Raw genomic sequence first — 13,440 nt, 5'->3', positions numbered from 1 at the left:
CTACAACTGTTACTTTAGTTACGATACTCAGCTGACTACAACTGTTACTTTAGTTGCGATACTCAGCTGACTACAACTGTTACTTTAGTTGCGATACTCAGCTGACTACAACTGTTACTTTAGTTGCGATACTCAGCTGACTACAATTGTTACTTTAGTTACGATACTCAGCTGACTACAACTGTTACTTTAGTTACGATACTCAGCTGACTACAACTGTTACTTTAGTTACGATACTCAGCTGACTACAACTGTTACTTTAGTTACGATACTCAGCTGACTACAACTGTTACTTTAGTTGCGATACTCAGCTGACTACAACTGTTACTTTAGTTGCAATACTCAGCTGACTACAACTGTTACTTTAGTTGCGATACTCAGCTGACTACAACTGTTACTTTAGTTGCGATATTCAGCTGACTACAACAGTTACTTTAGTTACGATACTGGGACTGTATTGCTATATATTGACGCTGAAAGCTGGTTGGTTAATCGCTGTCACAAGTCAACTAACCTCTTAATGATAGTGGTAATGATGCTATATCTGCACTGCTAACATAAACCGTGAAAATGGTAGACGTTTTGGGAATGGTTTCTTCGGTATAGACACAACACGGAGGTAGCCAAAAGATACACTTTTTAAAAGCAGCCAGTGGTATGTGGTCTACTCGATGGCTACTACTGCAATCTACTTAATTATCTGCTTATTAAGTTATTAAACATTACAACTTATTCCTTGTTTCACCAAATCAGGAATGGTTTAATTAAAGTGGAAAAAGTAGGAAGACATTTTATCGTGAAGTGCGGCCAGTTACCATGATTTCTATCTGTTTTGATTAAATGTAGGTTTTCACTATCAATATAGTGTGTTGTTTTTCGAATATTTGATTGAAAATTGTCATCCGGGTGCCACGACGAAGACAGGATAGGATTTTTAATACATAATATAATTTTTTGAAATTGTTGTCAAACAATGTCAGGAAAATCGTTTTTGAAAGTTAATCCGTTCGTATTTTTAGCCAGATGGTTATAGATAATGGAAACCCTGAAGTTAAAGCTAATTTATTTGAAAGGATAACGTTTTCGTAAGTATACCGCATTGACATAGTATATTTCGAATTCCTTGATTGAAGGATTGAGATTCGTGATTGAATCGAATCAGTAGATCTATGTCAAATTTCTCACTATCTCATCATTCTTTCAACGTTGAAAAGATTGAAATTAAGAGCATTATATCTGATAATATCCATCTTTAGATGGGTACAGCAGATATTTAAAGTTGGAAACAAGCGGGCAATAACAGAAGATGACGTGTTTCCGATAGATCCTAGACTGCAAAGTGAAAGACTAACTGCACTCCTCGAACAGTTTAGTTAGCTAGTTTAGTTAGTTTAGTTAGTAGATTGAAGATTCCATAATTTTATGAAACTTTAACGCTCAAAATTAGAAATCCTGATCTCATTATTCTCTCTAAGTTTACTGTTCAGAGTTATGATAACGTGAAAAGGTTACTTTTTAGAGATCGAGTTATCTTGTCTGCCTCAGTTATACAGACTTCTCAGGCAATGGTTTAAAGAAGCAGCAATAACAAAGCAACCGACCCTACTGCTGACCTTGTTAAAGAGGCATCTTTACACGCTCGTCTGGCTTTTCTTTGCGTCTGTACTGGAGGTTACTATAGCAACGATCTGTACTTATAACATGATTACTATAGCAACGATCCGTACTTATAACATGATTTGTATAGCAACGATCTGTACTTATAACATGATTTCAACTTGATCTGCTCACTGCTTTTTGCTTGCCTTTTGAGATAAGGTGTGCAATTCAGCTGTTAATTCAGAAATATTTCCTTTTTGGTGTACTGTTGACTATTCTTCCATCTCAGGGTTCTATGAGATGTCTCACACCACTATTCATGGTTACCTGGTTACCCTGGTTACCTGGTTACCTGGTTACCTGGTGACCTGGTTACCCTGGTGTACTGTTGACTATTCTTCCATCTCAGGGTTCTATGAGATGTCTCACACCACTATTCATAGGCAGAATATCTTCTTACTTCGATCCTTCCACCACGTTTACACTTGAAACAGCTCTTTGGTGGTCAGGTAGGTTCTTGTGTAGAGTATCCATTTTAGGAGTAAATAATATGTGATCAAACTTTAGGCACATCTGTGAGGAAGCTTTGGTCCAGTGTTTCTCCAACTTGATCGTCACTCGCCATGGAGAAAATGAGGAACATTAGCAGGCCGCATCATATTTGTTGCCAAACTTCACTCTGATAACACTTTGATAACTCTCTTCTATCTCTTTTTATCTCTCTTATCTCTTCTTTTCTCTCTTCAGTCGGACTATCGTTAATGCAGATCATTGGTCTCGCTTACAAAAACGCAATGTGTCATCACATCATGCGATTTGGAACATCCATTAGAGTTGCTGTTACTGGGCTGATCTACAGAAAAGTAAGCTATTTGTCCTTTATTAACAGTCATACGGCTACAGTTCCACTCATTGGAGTTAAAAATAACAATAAATAATATCAACTAAGTGGAATTTTGAATGATCCGAAGCTCATGATGTGATGAAATATTGCATTTTTTTAAACGAGAGCGATGATCTGCATTAACGATAGTCCGACTGAAGAGAGATAAGAAGAGATAAGAGAGATAACAAGAGATAGAAGAGATGAGAAGCTTTGCAAGTGTTATCAAATGGAAATTTGTGCATATTTCGTCATCGATTTTTTCGAATGTTTTGTATTTTAATGGCAAAAATAGCTGACTTATCTCTTGTTATCTTTCTTGTTATCTCTCTTCTTATCTCTCTTCAGTCGGACTATCGTTAATGCAGATCATCGCTCTCGTGTACAGAAACGCAATGTTTCTTCACATCATGAGATTTGGAACATCCATTAGAGTTGCTGTTACTGGGCTGATCTACAGAAAAGTAAGCTACCGTTTCAGATCTCTGAGGTCTCAATAATTGGAGTTAAAAAATAGTCCAACACAATATAATAACAACTAACTGGACTCGAGAATGATCCTTCTCCTTTTTCTCCCTATCTTTACACATTCCAGGCATGCCGGATAACACAGAAAGAGATTGGAGAAAGATCAGTGGGTTATATAGTGAACCTCATTACTAACGATGCTCAGCGCCTTGATGAGGTTAAAACCCCCTGCTCACCAGTTTCCTACACCCCTGTAACACCCCCTGCTCACCAGTTTCCTACACCCTGTAACACCCCCTGCTCACCAGTTTCTTACACCCTGTAACACCCCTGCTCACCAGTTTCCTACAACCCTGTAACACCCCTGCTCGCCAGTTTCCTACAACCCTGTAACACCCCTGCTCACCAGTTTTCTACACCCCTGTAACACCACTGCTCACCAGTTTCTTACACCCCTGTAACACCCCTGCTCGCCAGTTTTCTACAACCCTGTAACACCCCTGCTCACCAGTTTCTTACACCCCTGTAACACCCCTGCTCACCAGTTTCCTACAACCCTGTAACACCCCTGCTCGCCAGTTTCCTACAACCCTGTAACACCCCTGCTCACCAGTTTTCTACACCCCTGTAACACCACTGCTCACAAGTTTCCTACACCCCTGTAACACCCCCTGCTCACCAGTTTCCTACACACCTGTAACACCCCTGCTCACCAGTTTCATACAACCATGTAACACCCCTGCTCACCAGTTTCCTACAACCCTGTAACACCCCTGCTCGCCAGTTTCCTACAACCCTGTAACACCCCTGCTCACCAGTTTCATACAACCATGTAACACCCCTGCTCACCAGTTTCCTACAACCCTGTAACACCCCTGCTCGCCAGTTTCCTACAACCCTGTAACACCCCTGCTCACCAGTTTCCTACACCCCTGTAACACCCCTGCTCACCAGTTTCCTACACCCCTGTAACATCCCTGCTCAACAGTTTCCTACACCCCTGTAACATCCCTGCTCACCAGTTTCCTACACCCCTGTAACACCCCTGCTCACCAGTTTCCTACACCCCTGTAACACCCCCTGCTCACCAGTTTCCTACACCCCTGTAACACCCCTGTTCACCAGTTTCCTACACCCCTGTAACATCCCTGCTCACCAGTTTCCTACACCCCTGTAACACCCCCTGCTTACCAGTTTCCTACACCCCTGTAACACCCCTGTTCACCAGTTTCCTACACCCCTGTAACAGCCCTGCTCACCAGTTTCCTACAACCCTGTAACACCCCTGCTCGCCAGTTTCCTACAACCCTATAACACCCCTGCTCACCAATTTTCTACACCCCTGTAACACCACTGCTCACAAGTTTCCTACACCCCTGTAACACCCCCTGCTCACCAGTTTCCTACACCCCTGTAACACCCCTGCTCACCAGTTTCATACAACCATGTAACACCCCTGCTCACCAGTTTCCTACAACCCTGTAACACCCCTGCTCGCCAGTTTCCTACACCCCTGTAACACCCCCTGCTTACCAGTTTCCTACAACCCTGTAACACCCCTGCTCATCAGTTTCCTACATCCTGTAACACCCCTGCTCACCAGTTTCCTACACCCCTGTAACACCCCTGCTCATCAGTTTCCTACACCCCTGTAACACCCCTGCTCACCAGTTTCCTACAACCCTGTAACACCCCTGCTCACCAGTTTCTTACACCCCTGTAACACCCCTGCTCACCAGTTTCCTACAACCCTGTAACACCCCTGCTCGCCAGTTTCCTACAACCCTGTAACACCCCTGCTCACCAGTTTTCTACACCCCTGTAACACCACTGCTCACAAGTTTCCTACACCCCTGTAACACCCCCTGCTCACCAGTTTCCTACACCCCTGTAACACCCCTGCTCACCAGTTTCCTACACCCCTGTGACATCCCTGCTCACCAGTTTCCTACACCCCTGTAACATCCCTGCTCACCAGTTTCCTACACCCCTGTAACACCCCTGCTTACCAGTTTCCTACACCCCTGTAACACCCCCTGCTTACCAGTTTCCTACACCCCTGTTCACCAGTTTCCTACACCCCTGTAACATCCCTGCTCACCAGTTTCCTACACCCCTGTAACACCCCCTGCTTACCAGTTTCCTACACCCCTGTAACACCCCTGTTCACCAGTTTCCTACACCCCTGTAACACCCCTGTTCACCAGTTTCCTACACCCCTGTAACACCCCCTGCTCACCAGTTTCCTACACCCCTGTAACACCCCCTGCTTACCAGTTTCCTACACCCCTGTAACACCCCTGTTCACCAGTTTCCTACACCCCTGTAACACCCCCTGCTTACCAGTTTCCTACACCCCTGTAACACCCTCTGCACACCAGTTTCCTACACCCCTGTAACACCCCTGCTCACCAGTTTCCTACACCCCTGTGACATCCCTGCTCACCAGTTTCCTACACCCCTGTAACATCCCTGCTCACCAGTTTCCTACACCCCTGTAACACCCCTGCTCACCAGTTTCCTACACCCCTGTAACACCCCCTGCTTACCAGTTTCCTACACCCCTGTAACACCCCTGTTCACCAGTTTCCTACACCCCTGTAACACCCCTGCTCACCAGTTTCCTACACCCCTGGCCTGTAACACCCCCTGCTTACCAGTTTCCTACACCCCTGTAACACCCCCTGCTTACCAGTTTCCTACACCCCTGTAACACCCCTGTTCACCAGTTTCCTACACCCCTGTAACACCCCCTGCTCACCAGTTTCCTACACCCCTGTAACACCCCCTGCTTACCAGTTTCCTACACCCCTGTAACACCCCTGTTCACCAGTTTCCTACACCCCTGTAACACCCCCTGCTTACCAGTTTCCTACACCCCTGTAACACCCTCTGCACACCAGTTTCCTACAGCCCTGTAACACCCCTGCTCACCAGTTTCCTACAGCCCTGTAACACCCCCTGCTCACCAGTTTTCTACACCCCTGTAACACCTCTGCTCACCAGTTTCCTACACTCCTGTAACACCCCTGCTCACTAGTTTCTTACACCCTGTAACACCCCTGCTCACTAGTTTCTTACACCCTGTAACACCCCTGCTCACCAGTTTCCTACACCCTGTAACATCCCCTGCTCACCAGTTTCATACACCACTGTAACACCCCTGCTCACCAGTTTCCTACACCCCTGTAACACCCCTGCTCACCAGTTTCCTACACCCCTGGCCTGTAACACCCCCTGCTTACCAGTTTCCTACACCCCTGTAACACCCCCTGCTCACCAGTTTCCTACACCCCTGTAACACCCCCTGCTTACCAGTTTCCTACACCCTTGTAACACCCCTGTTCACCAGTTTCCTACACCCCTGTAACACCCCCTGCTTACCAGTTTCCTACACCCCTGTAACACCCTCTGCACACCAGTTTCCTACAGCCCTGTAACACCCCTGCTCACCAGTTTCCTACAGCCCTGTAACACCCCCTGCTCACCAGTTTTCTACACCCCTGTAACACCTCTGCTCACCAGTTTCCTACACTCCTGTAACACCCCTGCTCACTAGTTTCTTACACCCTGTAACACCCCTGCTCACTAGTTTCTTACACCCTGTAACACCCCTGCTCACCAGTTTCCTACACCCTGTAACATCCCCTGCTCACCAGTTTCATACACCACTGTAACACCCCTGCTCACCAGTTTCCTACACCCCTGTAACACCCCTGCTCACTAGTTTCCTACACCCTGTAACACCCCTGCTCACCAGTTTCCTACACCCCTGTAACAGCCCTGCTCACCAGTTTCCTACACCCCTGTAACACCCCTGCTCACCAGTTTCCTACACCACTGTAACACCCCTGCTCACCAGTTTCCTACACCACTGTAACACCTCTGCTCACCAGTTTCCTACAATATTTTGTTGTTCTACCAAGCAAATTTTCCCAAAGCACCAACAGCCCACTCCTTTTTTACTTGAGACATTTTCAAATTTCGTGATCCTTTACTTACTGTATCCAATTTCTTGCTTTGGTGTAAAATTCTGATTACATTAATTATACTTCTAAAACGGACAAGACCTGAAGCCCCCTCCCCCCCAGAGCCCCAGGCCCCCTCCCCCCGGCCCACCCAGGGCCCACTACAACGCCTCTTATTTGTAAATAATCCCAGTTACTCCTCAGTACATCAAGTGGCGAGAACTGTTACTATATATTATCTACTACTACTCTCCTCAGTACATTGTTCCAGCGTACGTTCTATTTAACCTGTGGGCCATCCTGGTGATAACATTTACCCTGATGTACCACGAGTTAGGGTTGTATACTGCTCTGGCTGGTTTTATTTCCACTCTTATGTTCGTTCCTCTGCAGTTCCTGAACGGAAAGTTTATTCTTTATCTGAGGTGAGTAAACAAATTTAACAAATAAATAAAACAAATAAATAAAAGATATATACTTGGTCAACCAGGCAGGAAGATCTCAAGTTACAAATAGTTTGAGTTATATCAAAATAATGTCAGTGTGGCTGTACGGCTTGACGTTAATAATAATTAATTGAATTTTCAAATAAATTAAAAATCGAGGTCTTTCAACTTCTGTCCGTTGTAACCTTATTTGTAGGTTATATATTAAGAGAAGGTTTTGTTTGTGCAATACTGATATAAACATGTGATGATATAAACATGTAATGATATAAAAATGTGATGATATGAACATGTAATGATATAAACTAATTACAACACTACAAATCTATTACATTTATTGAGAATTATGTAATGTAACGTGATGGAAATATTTTAAACGGGCATATCCTGTCCAAACCCAGGATGCACTACATGAAGAATTCGTTGTAACTTCGTTTGAAAATCATTAATACACATGTAATGACATAAACATGCAATGATTTTATTCTTCAGATTTGACTTCTTTAAACAATTAAGTTGCAAATTCCGACTACACGCTGATTTATTTTTTAAAATTATTTTTTAAAATTATTTTTTGATTTGTGTTTTGATTTGTGTTTTGATTTATGTTTTGATTTATGTTTTAAATTATTTTTAAATTTTTTTTTGATTTATGTTTTGATTTATGTTTTGATTTATGTTTTAAATCATTTTTTGATTTATGTTTTGATTTGTTTATTATATTCATTAATGGATTATAATATACTTCAGTGTACAAGATACGACAAATTATACCCTGTAACTAGATCAACTGAAAACGAAATATTTTGATTTCGATATAGTGGCAAATTGTTGTGAGATAGTCGGACTGTTACATACATACATACATACTTGTTACATGGTAAGGTCTCCTCCTAGTCGTTGGAGTGGCCTGCATCACACACATCGCGTTGGCGGCGTAACATATGTCTCCACTGTACTCGGTTGGTAGCCAAAGCTTCTGTTGTGTCGTTGTCGATGTTTTCAACACCTGTAAACTTAGCAGCATCTTCGAGTACGCAGGACTTCCAGTTCTTACGGACTGTATCAATGTCTAATCAATCCTCGTAACGTAATTGGAACATCACGTGACGTCATCACGCCACCAAGTGACGTCATCACGCCACCAAGTGACGTCATCACAACATCACGTGACGTCACCACAACATCACTTGACGTCACCACAACATCACATGACGTCACCACAACACCACGTGACGTCATCACAACATCACGTGACGTCACCACAACATCACGTGACGTCACCACAACATCACGTGACGTCACCACAACATCACGTGACGTCACCACAACATCACGCGACGTCACCACAACATCACGCGACGTCACCACAACATCACGTGACGTCACCACTGATCAAAACATCTTCCAGGGGTCGGATAGCTCCTCTGACAGATAGCAGAGTTAAGACAATACACGAGATGATAATGTTCATGAAGATAATAAAGATGTACTGTTGGGAGCACATGTTCAAAAATCTCATCGAAACGGTAATTTTAACTAATAGTAATATGTTATTTTATGTCCGGTATTTCAGATTTCCGTGAGAGTGAGGACAGTAAGGTCAGTGAGAGTGACACAAGTCTCCATCAAGGTAATGGAACCAGTATATCCGGAGAAAACTTTGACGGAATGATCATTTTGAAAATGTCCTACCGGTAGGACATATTCAGATTTCAGCTTTCCGCGACCCATATTTCACTGTTTTTGACTGAATTTTTCTTGAATGATCATCTAGCAAGGTGATTGGGAACCAGCTTTGTTTACTGGTTAATGTTTACTCAAGAATTTATACATACAATAATATATACAATAATTATATACCTAAATCCGCTAATAAGATTTCATTAATTATTGAAATACAGGCGCTGCTTAGATAAATGCAATGCCTAGCAACCAACTCTTGCACTAAAAATAGGCTTTAAAACAGTCTGAAGACTATCCAGTCCTGTATAGAAAGTTATAAGCCTAGTCGGCACCCGCTTAGCACTAACTAAAACTTCACTCACACTGAAAAACAAGCATTATCACACATGTACTGATAAATACACTCAATTGCGACTACAGCTGAATATCTGTCCCTCCTTAATGTAAAACTTTTTGTCCGGCTCCGCTAAAGCTTTAGCTCTCATGCTGGCAATCAGCTCCTTTCGGGCTTCCCGCTGCTCCAGTGATCTGTCAGGGCTCAAAAACACAGTCTTAAACTTGGCTGATTGTCGCAATTTCCGAGCGTTTGCTAAGATTTGATGTACGATCAAGGAGCTGGTCAGGCAGACTTTCACTGGGCGAGTACAGGTAGAAGTTTTCTTCTTGCCGAGTCGCTCTACTTCCACCTTTGGTTTCTGCAAAAAAAAAAAAGGTCACTGAGGATAGCCCAAGACAGAATTGAGGTACTGAAAGTTCTATTCCCAAAGAAAGCTTGGATAAACGGAAAATCATCAGAATAGAAAAAAAGATTTTGTAAGACTTTTGAAGTGAATCTTTTCTGCCGTTTCCGTGACCGAAATTTAGCGGTTTTTGCTGAATTTTTGACTGAATTTTTGACTGAATTTTTGACCAGTGACCAATCAGTGAGGTCGGTTAGAATGACGCAAGTCGCCATCGAGGTAATGGAACCAGTATATCTGGAGAAAACTTTGACGGAATGAAAATTTAGAAAATGTCGTACCGGTAATTTAAATTAAATTTCTACTCGATAGGTATTTTTTGGAATCGGTTAAAAAAAGTCGAACCCGGAACCAGACAGAAAGTCAGTTTCTAGAAAAAATTATAACGATTTGCTATAACCCGGTTATATCCCACCAAACACCATGACACTCTTGTTCCGGTTTAAAACTGAAATGGGAATATCGTTAAAAAAGTTTAAACATACTTTATCATAAATTTGTGTCTGTTACTTTGGAAAAAACATAATGCTACAATGTTAAAATCAGTAATCATGTGCTAATCACGTGACCACGTGCTAATCACGTGACCAGAGTGTGATAAACTCATTGACATGAACGTTCATCATTAACCAACCCATCTTAAAACAATTAGATTAGTTAGCTGATATGCCTGATCACGTACTGATAACAGATAACAGTCCTGCAACTCACTTGACACTTCTCATCTCTCTGAATCCTCTTCACACTACTTAATCTAGATGTTGAAGTATTTTCCCGCCAAAATTGTTCATAGTTGATAAGGTTTTGGTATTTGATGAGTGTACTGAATATTCAGACTCTTGTAAAATACTTTTTCAGATCGAATTAAACTCCGACTACGATCTAAATAGCAGAAATAATAACAATTGCTAAGATTTTATGTAAACGTTATTGCTCAGCAGCTTGAAGGAAGTTATTTAAATTATTCACCGTACATTTAGAGGCCAGATCTGGTTTTTGTACCCTAATCAAATTACGTAAGTAGGGTGTCTGGAGGGTTTATCTGAAGCTACATACATGCTACATGGTCCTTAATCTTATCTGAAGCAGGGTCCTTAATTTAACCGGATAAGGTTTTAAAATGTGAGATACCGTGCCATTATCTGTACTACATACAACTGTCATCATGTTTTAACAAGCTAAAGGTATAAATGAGTCAAATGAGAACCTACCTATTCAGTAAAAACACTAAAAAGGGTGTTTACTAACAGTCCTCATTCCTAAATGCTAACTCTAAACTTGCAGGAATCTGCTTCTTTGAAAGATTTTCAATGCAGTGTGATCCATTTTACTTGTTCATTTAATTTTAGCCTAATTCAGTACAGTCTAATTTCACTGCTATTTTCGTACAAAAAATAAATGTGTCCTCACTTCATAAATTGTTTTTGCTTAGTTCATATATATGATAAATTATAATATGGACTGTGGTACATTATTTATTGCAGCCCTTTGATAAAATTTGAATCCTCAGTTTGAGGACCTCAAAGTCAAAATTGGTAAACATGCCGAACATGCCGAACATTTTCAATCTTAGCCCCTGTCAGTCTGTCCCAATTAGAAACACAGATTTTCAGCGCTGATTTCACAAATTTAGGGTTGTCAAGTATCACCAAATATCGGTGAAATTATAAAATAGAAACGCGGAGAATATGATACTCGTCTAGACTGATCAGATCTTAATTGAACCATAAGGGATCATGTTTGACCTTATTTGTAATACAACACCAACTACAACTTGGAAAGTCGTTCCAAATATTGGGGATTCTAATCTGGTTTGAGGAGAATGTTTTCCATACAAAGTTACCATTATCGGTATAAAATCTTTTATCTAGATAAACAGATAAAGATTTAGGTTTTATCTAGATAAAACCGATAGAACCGATAAAACTGATGATTTTTCTGCTGAAGGCCAAAGCCAAAATGTTTTCCAAATTTCACAAAAACTAATTGTCGACTTTTATCACTGTTTACCACTTTACCAGTAATTTTGGTAAAGTACCACTTCCTTTCTTTTGAAAATATTAGAGCATAATTTTTTATCCCCTGAGAACAGTTGTGGAACACAACAAGAAAATTGAGAATAATCTTGTGCGAGGGTAGGGACCCAGATGTCGTTTCTAACCCAAATAAACTTTAAGGAGGCTTCTCATCAGTAGCCGCACCTCCTTAATCGGTTTCTGAACTGGAATTCTATGGGCTTCCAGGTGGCCAGACCGAGTATTACCATCCCATCCTTCTAGAGTTCATCACAAGTAGCACCCACCTTGAAGATCTTTGTACTACCAGTTCTCTTCAAAACAGTAGATCACTGGTTTCCTTCTCTTAAGAACAGAAGTGTACCAGTTCTCTCCAAAAACAGTAGACCACCGGTTTCCCCCAAATACCTGTGCACGATCAGATATTTGTACATTTGAAGTTAAGTGATCGACTGGATGCAGAATACCAGCCAAAACGGCCCCTTTTTGGGCGGGAAGTTTTAGTGGTCTGTCAGACCATTTTTTTGGTTTTTCTAATAAAATTTCTGCTTAAAGTAACAAGAGAATCTACCGATCAGTTAGAGATTCCCAGTAAATCATCCATTTTTCACGTGCCGCCTAGTTAAAAACACAAACTGGACCATGCGTACAAACTAGACCACGTACAAACTAGACCACGTACAAACTAGACCACGTACAAACTAGACCACGTACAAACTAGACCACGTACAAACTAGACCACGTACAAACTAGACCACGTACAAACTAGACCACGTACAAACTAGACCACGTACAAACTAGACCACGTACAAACTAGACCACGTACAAACTAGACCACGTACAAACTAGACCACGTACAAACTAGACCACGTACAAACTAGACCACGTACAAACTAGACCACGTACAAACTAGACCACGTACAAACTAGACCACGTACAAACTAGACCACGTACAAACTAGACCACGTACAAACTAGACCACGTACAAACTAGACCACGTACAAACTAGACAACGTACAAACTAGACCACGTACAAACTAGACCACGTACAAACTAGACCACGTACAAACTAGACCACGTACAAACTAGACCACGTACAAACTAGACCACGTACAAACTAGACCACGTACAAACTAGACCACGTACAAACTAGACCACGTACAAACTAGACCACGTACAAACTAGACCACGTACAAACTAGACCACGTACAAACTAGACCACGTACAAACTAGACCACGTACAAACTAGACCACGTACAAACTAGACCACGTACAAACTAGACAACGTACAAACTAGACAACGTACAAACTAGACCACGTACAAACTAGACCACGTACAAACTAGACCACGTACAAACTAGACCACGTACAAACTAGACCACGTACAAACTAGACCACGTACAAACTAGACCACGTACAAACTAGACCACGTACAAACTAGACCACGTACAAACTAGACCACGTACAAACTGCACCACGTACAAACTAGACCACGTACAAACTAGACCACGTACAAACTAGACCACGTACAAACTGTACCACGTACAAACTGTACCACGTACAAACTAGACCACGTACAAACTAGACCACGTACAAACTAGACCACGTACAAACTAGACCACGTACAAACTAGAC

At 41.9% G+C, this 13,440-nt stretch overlaps 1 protein-coding gene across 2 annotated transcripts in view; it reads left to right on the top strand.

The window, feature by feature from the left end:
* LOC134814185 (ATP-binding cassette sub-family C member 4-like) overlaps positions 1–13,440 on the top strand; it is a 35,993-nt gene that overhangs the window by 7,595 nt on the left and 14,958 nt on the right. For both annotated transcript variants that reach the window (XM_063822243.1, XM_063822242.1), the window contains exon 8: positions 8,776–8,893. In XM_063822243.1, coding sequence (XP_063678313.1) covers positions 8,776–8,893 — 118 coding nt within the window. The remainder of the gene's footprint in view (positions 1–8,775; positions 8,894–13,440) is intronic.

Source organism: Bolinopsis microptera, chromosome 4 (genome assembly GCF_026151205.1).
Source record: "Bolinopsis microptera isolate Bmic1 chromosome 4, MBARI_Bmic_1.0, whole genome shotgun sequence".
Lineage (NCBI taxonomy): Eukaryota > Metazoa > Ctenophora > Tentaculata > Lobata > Bolinopsidae > Bolinopsis > Bolinopsis microptera.
The sequence above is the reverse complement of the archived record's forward strand: the minus strand, read 5'-3'. Positions and strand labels throughout refer to the sequence as shown.